This window comes from Rhinatrema bivittatum, chromosome 7, assembly GCF_901001135.1.
Source record: "Rhinatrema bivittatum chromosome 7, aRhiBiv1.1, whole genome shotgun sequence".
Lineage (NCBI taxonomy): Eukaryota > Metazoa > Chordata > Amphibia > Gymnophiona > Rhinatrematidae > Rhinatrema > Rhinatrema bivittatum.
The window spans coordinates 65554794-65575557 of record NC_042621.1 but is presented as its reverse complement, the minus strand read 5'-3'; the positions used below and the strand labels follow the sequence as shown (position 1 = coordinate 65575557).

General features: G+C 43.5%; 1 protein-coding gene across 1 annotated transcript in view; it reads left to right on the top strand.

Moving 5' to 3' along the window:
- Window positions 1-3713: 3713 nt before the first annotated feature.
- LOC115095155 (myosin light chain kinase 3-like) overlaps window positions 3714-20764 on the top strand; it is a 97718-nt gene continuing 80667 nt past the window's right edge. The window contains 4 exon segments of the mRNA XM_029608460.1: window positions 3714-4441; window positions 15085-15175; window positions 16291-16486; window positions 16488-16679. Of these exon segments, the coding sequence (XP_029464320.1) occupies window positions 3896-4441; window positions 15085-15175; window positions 16291-16486; window positions 16488-16679 (1025 nt within the window). The 5' untranslated portion in view covers window positions 3714-3895.

Sequence of the window (20764 nt, the reverse complement as noted above, 5' to 3'; positions counted from 1 at the left end):
GCTGAAGGGGGATGTGATAGAGGTCTTTAAGGTCATGAAAGGTCTTGAACGAATGAATGTGAATCGGTTACTTACACTTTCGAATAATAGAAGGACTAGGGGGCATTCCATGAAGTTAGCAAGTAGCACATTTAAGACTAATTGGAGAAAATTCCTTTTCACTCAACGCACAATAAAGCTCTGGAATTTGTTGCCAGAGGATGTGGTTAGTGCAATTAGTGTAGCTGGGTTCAAAAAAGGTTTGGATAAGTTCTTGGAGAAGAAGTCCATTAACAGCTATTAATCAAGTCTACTTAGGGAATAGCCATTGCTATTACTAGCAATGGTAACATGGAATAGACTTAGTTTTTGGGTACTTGCCAGATTCTTATGGCCTGGTTTAGCCTCTGTTGGAAACAGGATGCTGGGCTTGATGGACCCTTGGTCTGACCCAGCATGGCAATTTCTTATGTTCTTATGTTCTTATGTCTCCAACCAAGATAACTGATTGCAAATCATTTTAGGAACACAAATTATTTGGTGAGATGAGTGGAATGGGTTGTTTAGAAATCTGTGCATATGTATTGGTTGATATCACTCTTGTGAGCATACAAATGTTTGAATTTGTTTCCAATATTTTAAATTACCAAAAAAAAAAAAAAAAAAAAGGAAACACAAATTATTGTTAGACTTTGTCATAATGACAGTTCCAGTCTTCCTATTGCAGAGACGCTAATCATAAAGTGAGGAAAATATATGCATTGCAATAGGTCAGTGTGGAATATATACCTTCATGAAGTAACAAACGGTAGTTGGTGCCAGTGAATGTAGTGGATTATGAAAAAGGTGCAGGGATTTCAGTAGAACTGACTCCATTTTTAAGTAAAAGATCTGATGACTATTCATGAGGTCACTCTTGAGAATAAATGAGGCCTCTGAATTATTATCAATGAAGGAAGGTATAAAACAGGTGAGTTGTTAGAATGTTGGCCTAGATTTGCTCATGCAGTCTATCAATGGGAGGCAAAAGCTTTCTACTCTATTGATTTTTGGGCTGTTTTGCTTTTTCTTTTCTCTGACCTCTTCAGACTCTTCACAAATGAACAATAGGTTGACTATGTAGATAATAGAGGTATCTTAAAATGTTTGGCTTTGTATATTTAAAGGATAGATCTTCCTGTGTGTGTGTGTGTGTGTATATATATATATATATATATATATATATATTACAATAAAAACATAATGAAATGATTGTAATAGCATCATGGCTTTATATATCTTTTGTACTATCCAGACTCAATGCATTTACAACTAAAATGGGGATATGAGAGAGATTTATAAAATTATGAGTGGCATGGACCAGGTAAATGGGGCATAATTATTTACTCTTTCAAATAGTGCTAAGGCTAGGGGACATTCCAGGGAACTAACTGGTAGCAGATTTAAAACAAATTTAAGAAAATGTTTGGGGTTTTTTTTTTCAGTCAGCATACAATTAAGTCGTGCAATTGGTTGCCAGAGGGTGTGGTCAAAGTTAATAGTGTAGCTGGGTTTAAAAAAGGTTTGGACAAGTGTCTGCAGGACAGTTGGCCATTAACAATTATTAACCATGTAGACCTGGGGAAATGCCGCCTTTTGCTTCTGGGAGCGAGTAACAAGAAATTAACTTCTCCGTTAACTTAGAAGTACCTTGGCAGATTTTATCTGGCTGGCCACTGTTGGAGACAGGATGCTGGGCTTGATGGAAACTTGGTCTGACCCAGCATGGCATGTTCTTATGTTTTTATAATTCCACCACTGAAGAAGCTTATTTTCACCCATCTCTGGAGTAGGTGCTCTAGTACTATGGGTTGTTTTTTAGCACAGAATTCATGAGCATGGCTGAAGGAAGAATGCAATAGTGGTTGGTTAATGTGCAACTACAAAACTCAGGGCCACACATTATCTTCATCAAATTCACAAAAAAAGCAAGGATTTGATCTCAGTTATCCTTATTTATTTATTTAAATGATTTATATACCGGAGGTTCCTGTATAATATACATATCACCCCGGTTCACAAGGAACAGTAACTGTCGCTACATTTAGCGGTTTACATAGAACAGAATAAGAATAAAACAGGAGTTTTACATTGAACATTGAAAATTAAGTAAACAAGTTTTAACATTATTTATTTATATTTATTTAAATTTCTTATATACCGGCATTCGCGATGGGAGTCGCATCATGCCGGTTTACAAATAACAAGGTGTGACAACAGAATAAATACTTAATAACTTAAAAACATTAACATGTGATAGAAGAATAAGGTAGCAGTTACAATAAAACAGGGATAAAATGCAACTTGGAATGAAGAGAAGGCAAAAGAGAGAGTAACACTGAGATAACAAAAGAATGACCAAGGTAAATAGAACCAAGGTAAATAAACCTGCCTCATTAAAAAAGAGAGAACATTATTGAGTTGTCAAAGGTTGTTGATTACTCTGACGGGAGTTCTTAGTTGCTTAAGTTGAGTTAATTTTGAGTTTTGTTTTTGAGTTAAGTTTGAGTTAGTTGTACAAATTAATCGAAGTAGGTTACTTTTCTTCGTGTTCTTGGCTCTAGGGGAAAGCTTGTTTGAACAGCCAAGTCTTAAGTTTCTTTTTAAATGTAGGGTGGCATGGTTCCAGACGAAGGTCTGGAGGGAGCGAGTTCCAAAGTGAAGGACCCGCTGTGGATAATGCACGTTTCCTCAGAACGGATTTCGCCGGTTGTGTGATTAGTCTGTTCTGATAGGCGCTTCTGGTTGGTTTCACGGATGTGTGTAGTTGAATTTGAAATGTTAGGTTGAGAGGTTATCACGAATTTACCCTTCATTCAAAATGACTAAACCAAATATGCATCTGAAACTAGGATATTTGAGGTGCGGGGGCCCAAATAGTTGATGTCCAGCTAAAAAGAAAATAGCAGCTGCTTCGTATTTATGATTTACTCAGCTCACCGATAGGGAGGGATACTTTATGTTGAAAAGCAAGGAATATCTACTTCCAACACATAGGTACTGTGCCTAGCACTGCACTGTGTAAATGCCATGCACAAAAGGATATCTAAAATTAAGAATAGCTGGAGAAGAGTGGCAAATACTGAACAAAATTAGATGTCGATTTTATTAGCTGTGGAGCTGTTTTTTCCCACCCCGACAAGGTTGGTTTCATGACCTCTGAACACTGTCACGGTTGTGTTGATATTTGAATAAGAAATGTAACTGCGATGCAAAAATGCTTAAGACCCAAGGGGAGTGTCAGCTTACAATGGTGTCCCCAGCCCCAGATACTGGATCTAGTTCCAAACATTGTTACCGAGAGCTGATTTATAGATACAGGTGGCAGTCTGCCTAAAGAGCACCCAGCGGTGCAGGCAGCACCGGGCAGGCCTTCACGTTACACGGCCCCGCTGTCAGGAATGAACCAGACACCACGGTGGGTTAACTCCCTAATCCTTCCTGCGGTGGCAAAGAGCCGTGTCTTCTGGAAACTTGTTTGGTAGGTGAGAAAAACAAATGCTGTGCTGTAGACCAAACATTGCTTGCTTTCCCGTGGACGTCAGTCGCAGGCATTGCTAATGCTTAAGATACCTGCCCATCAACAGCCTCTCAAGAAGGAATTTTAAATGTTTCGTGTGACGTCAAGAGGCCCCAAAAAGAGGTTGGTGCCAATTTTAGCCTGTCATTTAAAAGGTACAGAATGAGAAAGCTGATAACACAGCAAATTAAAATCTATTTTGTACAACAGTGGGGCAATGTCACTGGCACTAGTTGAGAGGTTTGTCCAAGCAGCTATAGTTTCACCCAAGAGCACCTCCCTAGTCCCAGGCAAGAAGTCTTCCCTGGGTACATCAAACATTTGGAGAGTCTCTCCATTGCTGTGCACATCAATAAAATGAGCAGGCAAGTCTCACTGACTTCTTGCCTGGCAAAAATGTACGAAAGCAACCTGGATTCAGCAGGCGGGGCTGGCAAATCCCCGAGCAGGTCATCGGCTGCAGGAGGGAGCAACCTAAGCAGCCTGGACAAAAAACTCAACCTCCTGAATGACAAAGTTGACAAGCTGTTGAATTTCCAAGAGGATGTCATGGAAAAACTGGGAACAGTGCACCAAGGCATCGATGACTTGGAAAAGGGGATTGATAAGCTAAAGGTGATCTCCATGCCTGATAACCTGAGGAGGGAAGCCGAGGGAGGCTTAAACAATGCTGATGGCAACATGGATGGTGTCTGCACGGAGATTTTAAGGCTGGTGAAAAACGTACACCATGATACCTTAAAACAAGGAGAGAGGTTGCTGGGGGTGGAGAAAATGGTTTCTGCCGTGGACAAGGCCATCGTATTCATCGGAGAGACTTTCAAAAATTCTACAGTAGTGGATTTCATCCTCAAGGGCATCGTACCCTGGAAAAAAGGAAGCCTGAGTGAGGTCCCAGATGAGGTTGGTACAGGTGATCTAGTTCTCTCTCACTGTTTCTCTTAGCGGGCTTTCCCAAAGTTCGATTATTATTCGGGTGTCGCTGCTTGTCAAATACTTTGCTGACTGCTGATTTTGTCCCCTAACATTTCTAAGTTTTCATAGCTATAAAAGAGATTTTCTGTGATTATTTTTAATGCAAAGGAATTAACTTACCTTACAAGTTTCACGATCTCATATATGTACGTGCATAAGCAAAGAGAGAGAGAGAGCTAGGAAAGGGAATAAGGATTAATAAGATCAATTTTAGAGGCAGAAAGAATAAACACACCTTGCATAATGAAATGGGGAGGATGCTTATTTATTTATTTGAGAAACTTCTATCCCATAGCAAAATACCTTTTTTCTGGGGGGGGGGGGGGGGGGGAGAGTAAATAAACCAGCCTCTCCCACTGCAACCCCAAGTTCCCTAGTTGCTGATGCCACATGGGTAAAAATTCGGTTGTGCCTTGGCCCCGTGGTCCACCTCATTCCGCTGCCTTTATGGATCCGTACATATATTATTTAAAAGATGCAAATATTTTTAAAACATGCAAAACAGTAAAATGATCAAGCAACATGCCTTGTGTATATGTACGCTCTCTCTGCTACAAAAACCGCGTTCCCTTTGCCAGTCGTGCCCAGTTCCGCTCAGCGTACTATTTGATGATTACATGTGGCGCTAGTAATACAAGAAGCACTCACTATGAGAATGTTCCAGCTTAAAAGAAAACCCATTGCCAGAGGAGTATTGCTTGAGCTCGGGGATGATAACTTTTAAACAGCCATGCGGGTGTAATTGTACAGGTGTATGCTGGCTCGCGCAAATAGATGCAGCCATTTTATATCATACGCGCGTATATGTGCGCATCTTATAAAATCGTCTGTACATGTGCACACAATTTTATATAGATGCGTGCATGTGCGCGCAAATGCCAGCTCTACTGCATAAGTGTGTGTGTGTGGGGGATTTTAAAAACAAAGGGCCCGGTGGCGCGCGTAAAGCCCCGGGACGCATTTAAGTCCCGGGGCTTGAAAAAATGGGTGGTGCGTGGACAGAGACCTCTGCAAGGCCGGGGGATCGCGCGCCGGCAGTGAGCCGGCACGCACAAGTTATGGGGGGTTTTTTTTGGGCTGGGGGGCGGGACAGGTAGGGGAAGGGAGGTGCTCGGCACGTGCAAGGTACACTAGTGTGCACCCCCTTTTGCGCGCCAACCCCTGATTTTATAACATGTGTGCTGCTGCGCATGCATGTTATAAAATCGGGCGTACATTTGTGCGCGCCGAGTAGTGCGCACAAATTTAGGCCGCGCACGTACATTTTAAAATCTGCTCCAAAGCATGCCAACACACTAGCTCTTTTTCCCAGTTTGTTCCCAGGTCGTCCAGTTTACGGATTGGATTTCCTAACGCCACTTCCCCCCCCCCCCCCCGTTATGTATCCTCCATTTTACTCTTTTAATCCAAATCCTTAAAATTCCACTGACTCACCTAGTTTTTAAATTTTTAATACTTACATGCCATTCAGAGCAGAAGTAAAGTAATGCAGCAGAGGACCTTGGAGCGCGCTTTTCAAAGTATCTTCCTGGAATGCCCAAGCTCCGCCCTGACCATGCCCACACCCCGCCCCTTCTTACAACTTTCTTATTCATGCGTGTTCCGGGACAGACGCGCATACTCGTGTGCCTTTTAAAATCCATGCAGCGTGCGCTGGCCTGACTTCTGCGCATATCTCCTGGCTTTGGCGCACGAAGGGCTTTTAAAATTCGCCTTTAAGGTTTTCATTCCTTGTGGAACTTATCTGAGTGTCATTTGCTGTTTTATTCTGATTGTTTCAATAATAATAAAAGATTTGTTTTCTATAAACTAATAAAAAAAAAAAAAAAAAGTTTTTTCTTTTTTACAAAAACAATGGGGGTCACTTGTTCGTAGGTGATACGGCATCCATAGTTCAATTTCTGAAGTAAAATAAAGAAGCTAGTAACACACAGTGGTGTGATTTATATCTTGTGTTTATAAATATTTAGGAGGTGGGACAGACTATTTCAAGTCAATATTTTCCCCTTTTTTAATAGAGACCTCCCCTCCCCAACACATCCCCTTGTTTGCCCAGAGGGGTAGAGCACTCTACAAGACGTTCCCAAAAGCTACTATTTTGGCTTGTAGGGCCTGCATCCACCATCTTGTGTCCCGTCCCCCCCCAAGATCAAGCACATTGCTTCTCTAGCTCCTCCGACCCCTGCCAACCTATCGGACAGGAGATAATATGCCAGGCGATTGGGCTGGCTGTCAAGTCACTTCTTAAATTATATAATCCATCAATATAGCTGCTTCTTGCACCCCAACATTGGCCCCATTGCTGCTCCAATCATGGCCTCTTCCACAAAAACCCTCCACCTCAGCACAGGCTCCTTTGCTGATCCAGTCACAGTCTCTGCCAAAGAACTGCCTACACCTTGGAATGGGGTTCCATAAAAAAAATAAACACCCCAGCATCCTACTACTCCACTAGAAGACCAGTAATTCATGTTTTGCTTCAAGATGTTTTTCCTTATTTGTGGCCTATTTTATTGAACAGCTTGAATTGCACCGGCTAAGCATCTCCTCTGTTTCCTACTGCCTTATTCCCTTAGTTGAGCATCAGCGCTCCACATCTCCAGGAGTATAGGTGCAGGAAATTGCTTTTGGGGGGGAGAATAGCAAGGTATTTACATGGCTAGAAAGTGACAGAGCATTAGTTCTGGACAGCTACATTTACAAAAGCGTAAATTTAAAAAAACCCACTAAACTGGCTGAGGTACAAGAAGCATTTCGTGAATTCAGAAACCTCAACAACAAAAAAACCCCAAAACCCTCATGTTTTAAAACACGTGCGAAATGCAGAGCCCTCTTGCTCCTTAGTTTAGTGATGTAGGCAGAAGGCAGACTAAGGTCGCCCGTATGACATAGTGAGGGCAAAGGTAGCGCCGGCACCATTTTGAATATTGGCAATACGGCCCGCATGCAGGAGGTCGCTCCCGGACCCCCGCTGGACTTTTGGCAAGTCTTGTGGGGGTCAGGAGGTCCCCCCCAAGCTGGCCAAAAGTCCCTGGGGGTCCAGCGGGGATCCGGGAGCGATCTCCTGCACGCGTGACGTCGGGAGCCAGGAACCAAAATGGCGCCGGCGCTACCTTTGCCCTGTCACATGATAAGGGCAAAGGGCCACCGGCGCCATTTCTCTTAACGCAGCCGTGGCCAGAGAGCGGGAGATCGCGCCGGGACCCCCCCACTGGACCCCAGGTAATTTAAAACATTTTGGGGGGGTTCGGGAGGGTGGGGGATTTGTTTTTAAAGGTTCGGCGTGGGTTTTAGGTTGTTTTGGTGTGCCGGTTTCCCCGCCCTCCCCCGATTTATGATTTTTAACAATTTAAAAAAAACAAAAAACAAAACACGCGATCAGATTTCCCTCCCCCCCCCCACCCCCCCCAGCCAAAATCGATCGTTAAGACGATCGATCACACGATTCACACCCCTATTAGTTTAAGGAGCTAGCTGGGATGGGGTCGAGAGTGGTGATTTCAGGTTTTTTTTAGAAATTATTTGTTGTGATTTGTTAATTTAGGTATTCTAACAAAGGTGATCCATTTAAGCTGGGTCATGATTTTGTATCATGTTCTCTGGTCAGTGGTTATTGCAGAGAATTGGTTTTTTAGTCTAGTTATTTTTTCTGGACAAATGATTGACGTAGTTGTTGCAGGCATCCTTAGAAAAGCTATTGTTGCTCGAGATAGAGGACAATGGGGACCTTGATTGGGTGTTTAACAACATCAAAGAGTAATTAGAATTAAATATCACTTCATGAATCTGTTTAGCATAGTGTTCTTTCTTCGCTTTGTTGCTAGAAGACCGATATTGAGAGAGTAGTGATCTGTATTTTCCAAGTGTTTCTGAGGTCTGGCTTTTCCGCCAAAGTTTCTCAGATTTTCTCAATGATTGTTTTTGCGTATTAATTCTTCATTGTGCCAAGGTTTCTTATGTTTAGAGATTTAGAGAAATGTTGGTAGGGTTGGATTGATTTTGTTTGGATTGGGCTTAAGTTGTCCACCATTTCTTTAACCATGATATCCTGTGTGTCAAATGATTCAGAGGCATTAGGAAAGTTGAGGTCAATTAGTTTATTTTTTATAGTGTCAGTGAGTAGCTCTGGCTCTATCTTTTTTCTGAAGATGAATGCCTGGTTGATGTTTGGGTTTTGAGTTGTTGTGTTGAGGATGATTATTTCAGGTTTTAGTAGTTGGTGGTCAGACCAAGGTAGAATCGTGTGAAAGGTATTTATCATGCAATTGTTGTGGTTGGTAAATATAAGATCCAGATTATGTCCAGCTTTATGTGTTGGTTCAGTTACAAATTGTGACCATCCCATTGCTTCCATAATTCCTAAATAGGTTTCACATGCGGAGGATTTGGTTGTTCTATCAACATATATGTTAAAGTCACCTACTTTGAGAGTGGATTTGGATGAACGGAATGCTTTGTGAATGCTTCGATAAGAGGTGAAAGGTATTTTTGTAGTATTCCAGGGGAACAATAGACAATACCAATGTTTAATTGTGACGATTTAAGTATTGCCACTTCGTAAGGAGGGTTAACCTCTAACTTGTATGGAGTAAGTTTGAGCTCTTTTTTACTAAATGATTAGTAGTTCCCCGCCCCTACGCTTGTGCCTGGGGAAATGAAAGATATCGTAAACGGAGTGTTCAATTGATTTAAGAGCATGTTATTATTGTTCAGCCAGGTTTCGGTGATGCAGAAGATGGCTGGGTTTAATTCCTCAATTAAATCATTTATTAGGGGGATTTTTTTTCGAAATAGACTATACAATTACAAGAAGCAGTGAGAACATTTAGGTAGGCGTTATCTGCTGAGGAGGTGTTATTTCTTGTGCGGTAGATTAGGTTAGTGTTTTGTTTGTTTGATTTTAGGGAACTTCTTAAGGTTTCTATGTGAACCTTGCTCAATCTTAGTTGATGTGAGGTGTTCCTGCTCCATTTTCCTTGTATTGTCAGGACAGAAGAGCAGAAGAGAAGAGCATCAGCAGGCACAAAGGGGCATGCATCTTTGTCGCGCTCCTTCGTTCGCGCTATGGTCTTGAGCAGCGCTGGGATGCAGTGGACAGTCTCAGGGGCGGGGTTATGGGTGGGAACAGTCCCATGGGTGCTGGTGAGTTGTTTCCTTCTTCCGGGGGTGGGGAGGGGAGAAAGCACATTTCAAGCGTCTTCTGGCCTCCTCTCTCCACCTCCTACCTGCTCCTGCTTCTGCCACTGTTGCTGCTGCCCTCTGCTCCCATCGGTCCCACCTTCCTCAGCCTCTTCTCCGGCGTTCGCGCCACGGTCTTAAGTGGCACTGCGATGTGGCGGGCGGTCTCGGGGCGGGTAGTGAACGGGAACAGTCCGGGCACCATGAGGTTGTTTCCTCCTTCGATGGGGTGAGGAGGGGAGAGCGCACTTCGAGCGTTTGCCAGTTTCCTCTCTCCACCTCCTACCTGCTCCTGCTTCTGCTGGTGTTGCCGCTGCCCTCTGCTCCTGTTGGTACTGTGGGCAGGCTGCGTCTTCCTCAGCCTCTCCTTCGGTGTTCGCACCGCGGTCTTGAGCAGTATATTTTTACTCTCCTCACTTCTATCCACCAAAATAAATTTTAACATTTTACTCAGAAAATGATGAGTAATTTTTTTCTGCTGATTTTCTCCCATTTTTGTTCTTGTTGTAATAACATTGCTATATTCCCAGGAAAAAATAAAATAAAAACTGACAATGAAGGCCCTTAACTGTAATGCAGTGCTATTTTTTCTAGAAAAAAAGGTTGCCAGTACTCAGATGCAGGACTGCCCTTAGAGGGGAGGGCCAAATTGGAGCAGCCTCCCAGGGCCCTCCTCGCACATGTTTAACTTGAACTTGGTTTGTGGGCCCTTGGGTCGTGGAGAGAGCTTGACTCCACCCACAGGAGGAGCCCTGTGGGGGACTTTCCACGACAGGCGGGGGTCTCAGCAGTGATGGACACAGGAGTCAGAGAAAATATTTATTATGCAGCAAAGAGAAACCTGAGGAGCGGGTTTATAAACTCAGTCCTGAGTAGGAAGACCTGAGACGGATTCTCCGGTAGTGGTTCGCAGAGCGGGGGTAACCCAGGAAATACTTGGTTCTTGGAAGTTCTTGTACGTGGAAGCTCCGGTAGTGGTCCACAGTGTGGGGTAGGCCGGAGATAGATGTTGGCAGCAGGCACAAGACAGTGTGGATCTGGTAGTGGTCCGCCAGAGCAGGGTAACCCAAGGATCCGCACAGCAAGAGAGAAGCAGAGTTAAAGATCAAGTCTAGTACTCACTCCGTGGTTGTTGCAGTAGAGATATAGTTGTAGCAGCAGTGGAGATCCGGAGTAGGAACATTGAAGGGTCGTCTGTAGAAATAGCGAGAGGTACTCACTAAGCTGGTGAAGGTGAGACTCGCAGAGAATGCTCTCCGAGGAGGTGGGATAGCCCTGAGTGCAGCAAGGCCCCCAAGGAGCGGGTACCTGAGTCACTCAGTTTGGAATGCAGGAACAGTGAGGCGAAAGTGTGTCTGAGGAAAGGAATTGAGCAAGATGGAATCCTTGCTAACTCGTTGGTAGGAAGGTCCGGTAGGCTTAAGTACACATAGGCAGTGACGTCATGCGGAAAGGATGCCCCTGAGGTTCCCGCCATGACGTGGATAAGACAGAGGCAGGCGCACGCGCGCCCTAAGTTATACCAGATTCAAGATGGCGACCGGGATCACCCACGCCGTTCCGGAGACGCCAGGGAGGTCGGCATGCAGAGGCAGTGGTGGCCATCTTTGCCAGAATCGGAGCTACAGGGCCGCCCTCTGCAACCGGTCACAGATCTATGAAAAGGCAGAATTGCAAATATACACTTGTCCCTAGAACACCAAAACACTTCCTACCAAAAAAAACAAAAAACCCCCAAAATAAGCTGGACTGCTATGTATAACCTCCTGGTAGAGGTATTTTGTTTTTCCCCTTGGCTACTCTGCTCCCATGCCCTATGGAATCCAGGAGGGGTGGGGCCAATATGGGGCCTGGGAACAGAGTGTACTCCCGATCAGTCCCTGGTGCACATTCCTTCACATCATGACCCTGCAACTGCTGCCATTGTGGTTTAGGTCTCAGACTAGCTGCCACTTCAAGGAAAACAGGTTCCAGAGGGAGATTGCTAAGGAGAAATGTGGGAGTGGTAAGAAACGGGATTGGGAGATGGAATCTATGTGTGTGTGTGTGACAGGGGATCAATGGTAAAGTGATGGAACTGGCAGTCATGATGTGAAGGAATGTGCGCCAGGGACTCATCTGGATGTGAGATCATAACAAGTCCATGCACACTTTGTGGTAAAATCAGAAAACGTGGGGGACGGGACACTTGGTAACATCAGATAAAAGGTTTGTATCTTTTTGTTATCATCAAGTCCTCCTTGTTTCCAGCGATTCTTCCCTGAAGTAGGGTTGCCACCTCACCAAGGTCAAACCAAACATACTGAACTAGATCTGGTTTTGGCCCATTGCCTGCCTGGAGTTGCAGTTCTGACTTCTCTCAGAAAAAGTCGGACTATTCAGTTCCTGGGCCCAGCTTTTCTTCCTTTGGACCAGCGGGGGCTGGGAATCAGCTGGAGGTAGCGTTCACAGCCCCCCAGGGATGAAGGAGTCCCCAGCTATTGCGCAATGGTGACAGCTAGTGGCTGGAACTAGGGTGCATGTGTGCTGGATTCTAGAGGGGAGTCACAACCTGTGTCCCCCTGCCAAGGACTTTCATTAATAGAGCTGGGCTGAGAAAGGTTCTAAAAAAAAAATAAATAGGAGGAAACTAATTAATAGTATTCCTTTTCCACTATCTGTTATTGTATATTAGAAAAATGCAATAAAAATCAAATTGAAGATAAAAGATAGAGGAAACACCCCAGATAGTTGTGAATGATAGTTTATGGCATCACAGAGGCTGGTTCCAATTGACATAGAAATCAGAAGAGTCAAGAAGAACCTGCTATGCCAAAAATAAGATAAAAACAAGTAGAACAACATTTCCATGCATGGAATGAGGCAAAACCAGGACTGGATCAACCTGCTCAAGATGACATGAGTGAGGTGGCAAGCCTTCCCTAAGGCCTTATGCTTTACATCACAGGTAGGCAACTCTGATCCTAGAATGCCACATACAGGTCTGTTTTTCAGGATATCCACAATGAATAGGCATGAGACATGTTTGCATACAATGGAGGAGGTGCATGCAAATGTTACTCATACATATTCATTATGGATATCCTGAAAGCCAGACCTGGTTTGTGGTTCTCCAGATCCGGAGTTGCCTACCCCCACTGTACAAGATTCAGTGGGATTCCTTCCTGGAGATCTGATAAAGATCATGCCAACAGTACCTTGATTTAATTAGAATGGGCACAATTAGTAAGAGTGGGTGTAGCTGACTGGAAGGAGCCTTCAAAAGCTTCAAACACTATTATCTCTTCAGGGATGAAATAGCAACCTGAAGAAAAATTGGGGAATGCTAATGTTTTGGTTAGTTTTAACTTCTAGCTGAATTATCTGCAAACATTTTTTGTTGTAATGCAAATTTAACATTTTTCTCATCATGGTTTTATATTTATATGCTAAATATTGTCTTTCCTCAATAGCGACAACTCTTTTTTCCCTTTACAAGGTAAGGGAGACTCAAACATGCTTTTAAAAGCCCAGCATTTTTAAAATTTTCAAGGTTAAAAGAAGCACATTAAAACACATCAGCAAGACTGTATCTGTTTTCCTAATGGGATCTCATCCTTCGATCCCCTTACAAGCCTTCTTTTAGGACCAGATACCCAAAATGTGCATCACTATTAAATTGCAGTGCACTGAAAATGATTTTTAATTGGAAAGAACCTGAGATATAGATCAGCACAGAATGAAGGGAGCCTCTTCAGCAGAATGTGCACGCACCTAAGTGCCTGTGTGCAGCTGGGAAAGAATTCTGTGTCCCAGCTCCTCTTGGTGTCCCGGAAATCTCTGGAAAAATTGGTGTGGAGGGGATGCGAAATGAAAAAGTTATTGCATAATGTGTGTGCATATTCAGAGTATGTGACTTTCCCTCCCCCTCCCCTCCAAAACAATACCTCTTTCATGATCCTCATATGTGGATGATCCCCCCCAAAAAAATTCCCTTGTAATGATCCTCTTAGACCCCCCCTTAGCATCTGCTGAAAATTTGGTGTGGATTGGATGCAAAACCCAAAAGAAATTAAGTGGTGTGATTGGGTTACGTATGGGTAGAATACATAGATTCCCCAAATATACCATTTCCATGATCCTTGTAGATCCCCTGAAATGTCCTGATAATATTTAGAATTTTATATTCCGCTTTTCACAGCACTTCAAAGTGGATTACATTCAGGTACTTACGTATTTCCCTATCCCTAGAGGGTTTACAATCTAAGGTTTATCTCCCATTCTGTGTCTATGGGAAAAATGCTTAGTAAATGTACCTGAGGCAATGGAGGGTAAAGTGACTTGTCCAATGTCACAAGGAGTGTAAGTGGGACTTGAACGCCTGTCTCCTGGTTCACAGGACACTGCTGTAACCACTGGGCTACTCCTCCCCATGTAGATTGGATGAAAAACCCAAAAAAGATGTTAGGGGCAACAATTGTATATGCATGGTCATGGGATATGTGGAATTTATATATAAAAAAAAAAAGCCATCCCGTTCAGAATCCTCATATCCCCATGACGTGGCCTGAAAATTTGGTTTGGATCAGATGGAAAACCCCGAAGTTATTAGACGGTGCAACTGTCAAAAAAAAAAAAATTACTAGGTAAGATAATCGCGGATACGTATTCATGGAATATGTGGATCACCCAAAAACTTCCTGTGATAGTCCTTGTGGATCCACTGACTCATCTTGAAAATCTGATGTGAAAACGATAATCGGAGGAGTATTTCCTTGTGCATTTCAGTGGAATAAGTTAATGAAAAGGATATTAACCCTGTCAAAGCCCTTATGTCCTCCCCTGACAGGCCCTGAAAGTTTTGATGTGGATCAGATAGAAAACAAAAAAAAAAATGTTATTAGGTGGCAGAAGACCTACGGTTCCTGAATGCAATCCACTTTGAAATGCTTAAAAGGCATAATTGAACATGTAAATTCATGGAATACATGGGTCCCCCTTAAAAAACGAGCCCTGTCATGATCTTCGTGGAGCCACCATGTGCTGAAAATTTGGGGTGGATCAGATGCAGAACAGATCGCAAAACGAAAAAAGGTATGAAGGGATGACAATTGCATGGATCTGGAGAAAAATGCTCGTGTCCGACTCCGAGGTATAATTTATCATTCAGAGATAATATAAGGTAATAGTTTGCAACCTGTGGCAATCTGGAGAGAGTGAAAATGAATAGAAAAGTTAAAGTCATTTTTGTTTTCAAAATGTCTTCCCCCTCTGCCCCTGAGCTTGTTTTCCTGAGGGGGAGAAAGTTTGTTGGCCTTCTCTTTTTTTGTATCAACTGGTGCGCTTTGCCTTATGTGCATCGTGGGTCCGAGACTTGGGGTAATGTGTTACTTTTTTTTTTTCTTCCTCACAAGATCAAAGATAAACCTGAAGTAAAAGGCACAAGGCCAAAGAATGCCCTTAGCAGCCGAGGGGTCCAGGTGGACGTCCGCAGGGCTGTGGAAGGTAAGTGCCGCGGTTGCCAACATCTGCCGGTAGGCCAGCTGTGGTGAAAGTCGATCTGGAGGGGGAAAAATATTAAGAAAGTAGATATTTTTAGAATATTTTACAAAAGAAGGTTCCGGATTTGTGGGGCGGGGGAAGGGATTCTGCTGTCGCCTGGAACTTGTGGTGTCAGCTCTTCACCTTAGCATAGCAGGCAGCGTGAGTTGCACCTAAAGATGTTATATTTAAAAAGAAAGAATGGCAAATTAATCGTGATTTGGGGTTCCATGTTCCTCCTGTCATTTGGGGAGGTCCGCTAAACTCCACTGATCCGTCTGTTATTTATATAAGATCCCCACCCATCAGCCAGTAATTCCACTAAGCCCCGCCCACCAATCAATTATTTCCACCAGAAATATCTGGGTTTGGGCCAGCAATCATACATCGATTATTTTTTCCCAGCTGAAATATTTATACATTTCTTTTTAAATACAGGTAGATTTTATTTTTTAAATGTTCACAAAGAAATTCTATGCACTTGCAAGCCCTTTGCAAAGCATAAAACTGTTGGGCTTTTGTCTGACTTAAAGGGAGTTTTTGTTTTATTTTGTAGGCAGGGTACAGGCAGACTGCGGTGAAGGACACTGCATGTCCTTCTTTCCTGACAGCCCGCAGTAATGTTCTATAACCTCTTTCATTAGCGGGTTCGGAGACACTATTGCTATTTTTAATACTTCCGTGTTTACGAAGAATTGCAGTGCGTGCACGGATGAAGTGAACATGTATTAACTAAAGCCGGGAGACTCTTAGAGCTGTGATATTCCAAGTGGCAACTTTAAAAAAAAAACACACACAGATCAGGGCCCAACGTAGACATGAAAGGGAATAATGTAATAATACTGTTTTGCGTTTGTGTAGACTCATTTATTTAAAAAAAAGGATCGTACGGTACATTCTCTTATGTAGATAAGCTGACTGGTAAAACTGCAGGAATTTAAGGAACTTCTCCATTTCCTCCTTACTGTTCTAGAGAGGAATATTGTTCCATATCTTTTTAAATGTTGATGATGATGATAGTACTCGTCCCCTTACCTTCCTCTCTCTTACACCCTTGACGAATGCTGTGTTCTATTTAGAGCCCAAAACAGGGAAGAAATTGGACGGAAACAATGGGAAATGTGAACAGGTAGACTGGCGCACCACAGAGGTTTCTGATGCTGACTCTGGTCCTCCGCCGGAAAAAAAGCAGCCCGACCCGCAAATGGTCAGACCACCTGAAGGGACGAGCAGCCCCAGGGACGCCCACGGGAAAGCCTCAAAGAAAGACAGGGACCCCCCCGGGAGATCCGGATCCCAGCGGGCGCCAGAACCCAGCCGCCCACGAGGAAGCGAAGCCGCGCAGAGCCGCGTCGGAAGGCAGCCCCGGCAAAGCTGCTCCCGCCCCCGGCACTTCCTTCCCGCACGCCGCCTCTTCCGCGTCCTCCCCGCGCGCCCCGAAGGCAGATTGTCACCCGCTGCTTCCAAGGTAATGGGCAGTCCCTGAAATAACGTGCCGTGATGATGTCCTGCCGCTACTTATCATTTTCTATAAGCTCTAACAGTCATGCACCAAAGAGACGTCGGAGCTAGGTCTCAAGGATGGGAACCAGACAGTGGAGGACTCCCATAGATCAGACACTTTAAGGGTGGGTGAGATGGGGCTCAGTTGGGGGGCTGGGGAGGCCCTCTGTCTTTATTTTTCAGTTTTGTTTTTTTTTTAATGTTGGTTTTGTTTCCGCAGACGTTAGAAATGAAATAAGCATTAAACAAATGGTACCAAAATTTTCCCCATAAGTCAAGTCAAGACACATAGACCAGCCAAACAAGAGGCTTTGGGAAGTGTATTATAGAAAATATGATTCTTTTATTTATTTATTTAGTAATCTTATATACCGATATTCTTGTAACAAGTTACAAATCACTTCGGTTTACATTATAACAAAAAACCTGTGCAAGAGAATGCATTACATTAAAACAAGGATGAGCAAACTTGGATCAAGTAACATGGTTTAAACATGGGGGATTAACATGGGGATAACTGGAAGAGATAGACTGCAAAGAACAGAAAGCTAGAGACACTGTGTCACAAGCTAGAGACACACCTTGTGACACAGTGTGTCCCGACCCATCTCCTGAGAATCACTGGATTATGGCCTTATGGATTACAATCCATAAGGCCATAATCCAGTGATTACAATCCATAAGGCCATAATCAGGGAGAGCCAGGGTTAAGATTTAAAAGAAAAGTCTGAAAAAGGGGTGAGTCTTTAGGTGAGATTTGAATATGGCCTGAGAGGGAGCACGATGCACCAGCTCAGAGAGGCCGTTCCGTGCATGGAGATGAAAAGCATGAAGCTGGAGAAGGGCGTAGATTACAGCAGCCTGCCTGATGGGAGGAGGCCATGAGGAAGGGAGAAAGGAGAGAGGGAAGAGAAGAAGGAATGGACTTGTAGATGAGCAGGAGGAGTCTGAACTGTCAAAATGTCAATAGTGTCCACTACAATCCTCAGATGGGACTCATCGTAAAATAATTTTTTTTTTATACGAGGTAAGAAGGGCTAAAACTGTGAATTGTTGGTAATCAAAGCAATAGTACTACATTAATTTCAACTCTTTGAGAATCCGGCAAAATCAAGGGACGCTGTAGTTAAGGCGTCATGGCTCTGGGGCCTTATAACGAAGGAAGCAGCTTCTGGCAGGAGGGGCTTTCTAGAGGGGATGCCCTGAAGCCTGGGCTCAGTGGAAATTATATCAAAAGCCCTGGGCCTCTCCGCGTTCCCAAATCCCATTCTCTGACCTGACTTAGATGTTACCTGAGATTGCGAGTGCGATGCCCCAGGGCTTTGAAATAGTCGTGCGCCAGCAGATGTTTAAGTGGAGATAGGAAATCCTTTTCCTCCCTGTGTACTATCAGAAAACCCTTGCAGACTCTGTGACCGCACAGCTCCTGTCGTGCTACGCGGATACAACGTTCACACAGATGCTGTTAAATGCGCTTCCAGAGCACATCTAATTTATTTACAAGTCCACAGACACTTCACAGGGGTTACACATGTCTTTCCAGAGTAGAAGTCATGTGGCAGAGCAGAAACCCACAGTTTCAGAAACACAGAAGGAATTCTAGTTGTACCCTTGGCCTTCAGATATAAACACTATGGAGGCAATTTTCAAAGAAAAATGTAAATGTAACATACTAATGTACCAATTTTTCAAAAGACTATTTACCTGCATTAAGTACACTTAACATGGGTAAAACCTATTGAAAATTCAATAGCATATATTGTAGCAATTTTCCAAAGCCTTTGAAAATAGGTTTTACCCATGTTAAGTGCACTTAATGCAGGTAAATGGGCTTTGGAAAATTGCTACAATAGTATGTTACTGAGGTGACTTGGGTGATAGCGGCTTGGGTAAAAGCAAGAAGGAATAAGGAGGCAGACTCTGGCTGTTTCCTTTATGTGCAATTTATTTACAGTGCAAAGCAAATTAAAACAAAAATGCAGCTCACCTCAAGTTCAGGTAATACACATATAGAAACATAGAAATGACGGCAGAAAAGGATCAAATGGTCCATCCAGTCTGCCCAGTAAGCTTATGGTAGTATCTGCTGTGCCGTGTAGGTTACCCCATGCTTATCAGTTTCCCAGACCATAAAAGTCAGGGTCCTCATTGATTGCTGTTGAATCCAGTTCCCCGTTATGCCTTGCCGTTGAAGCAGAGACCAATGTTTGAGTTACATCAAAGTACCAGTTTTATTGGTTAAGGGTAGCAACCGCCGCATCAGCAAGTTACCCCCATACTTGTTTCCCCAGATTGTAAACGTTGGAGCCCTCGTTGGTTGCTGTATGAATCCAATTCCCCTTTTACCCCTGCTGTTGAAGTAATGATGGAGTTACATCAACACTATCAAGGCTTATTGGTTAAGGGTAATAACCACTGCACCATCAGGTTACTCTATGTTCTCTTTTCTTCATTTCCATCCTTTAGGCTTCAGGGATCCACAGTATTTATCCCATGCCCTTTTGAATTCTTTCACTATTTTGGTGTTCACCACCTCCTCCGGAAGAGCATTCCAGACATCCACCACCCTCTTCGTGAAGAAATATTTTCTGACATTGGTTCTGAGACATCTTCCCTAGAGTTTAATTTTATAATTCCTAATTTTACTGATTTCTTTCCAACGGAAAAGATTTGATATTTGCACATCATTAAAACCTTTCAGGCATCTGAAGGTCTGTATCATATGACCCCTGCAGCTCCTCTCTTCCAGGGTATACATATTCATATCCTTCAGTCTCTCCTCATAGGTCTTCTAATACTAACCCCCACACCATTTTGGCCATCCTTCTCTGAACTGCCTCCATCCTGTCTCTAACCCTTTTGAGATAAGGGCTCCAGAACGCAATACTCTAGGTGAGGCCTCACCAAGGGCCTGTATAAGAGCATCAGGACTTCCTTTTTCTTACTGGTTATTGCTCTTTCTATGCAGCCCAGCATTCTTCTGGCTTTAGCTATCACCTTGTCACATTACATCGGCATTTTAAAAAATTATCACCCCAAGATCCCGCTCTTGGTCCATGGACATCAGCCTCCTCCCCCCCATCTCATAACGCTCTTTTGGATTACAGTGTCCCAGATGCATGACTCTGCATTTCTTGGCATTGAATCCCTGCTGCCAAATCTTCGACCACTCTTCAAGCTTTCGTAAATCACTTATCATTCTCTCTAGTCCTTCCGGCATGTCCACTCTGTTACAGATCTTGGTATCATCTGCAAATAGACAAACTTTTCCTTCTCTCCATTCCACAATGTTGCTTTCAAAGATATTGAACAGAACCAGTCCCAATACTGATCCCCGTGGCACTCCACTTAACATGGCTCTCTCTTCAGAGTAGGTTCCATTTACAATTACATGCTGTCTCCTATCAGTCAAACAATTTCTAATCCACTCTGCCAACGCTCAGTCTGAAGTTTTTCATTTTGTTCACAAGCCTCCTGTGTGAGACTATATCAAAAGCTTTACTGAAGTCCAAATAGATGACATTGAGTGCTCTTCCTCAAACCAATTCTCTAGTCACCCAAACAAAAAAATCAGATTTGTCTGACAGGACCTTCCTCTGGTGAATCCATGTTGCCTCGGGTCCAGCAGCCTACCGGATTGTAGATAGTTCAGTATCCTTTCTTTCAGCAGCGTCTCCATTAATTTTACCATCACTGAGGTGAGGCTAACTGGCCTGTAGTTCCCAGCCTCCTCTCTGCTACCAAAGGAGGTTTTAGCATAGGCTGACTTAATCCCTGCTCCCTGGGGCCTCTCTAACTCTTTGAGGCCCTGAGTTCTTGTACGCTGGTGGAGTCACCTTTCACCCAGAATTCCTTGTGAGTCTGGATCTTAAGGAAGACCAGGCGAGATAGCTGTGCCTGTTCCCTTAAGGTGATCTGAAGGAGTTTCCTATAGACTCCCTCACAGTTACATTTACATTTTCCTTTGAAAATTATGCTGTAATCTGTCTTCCTAACCCAAGGATCTTAGAATCATTCCACACCCTCACTGCCTCCTTATTGAGGGGAATC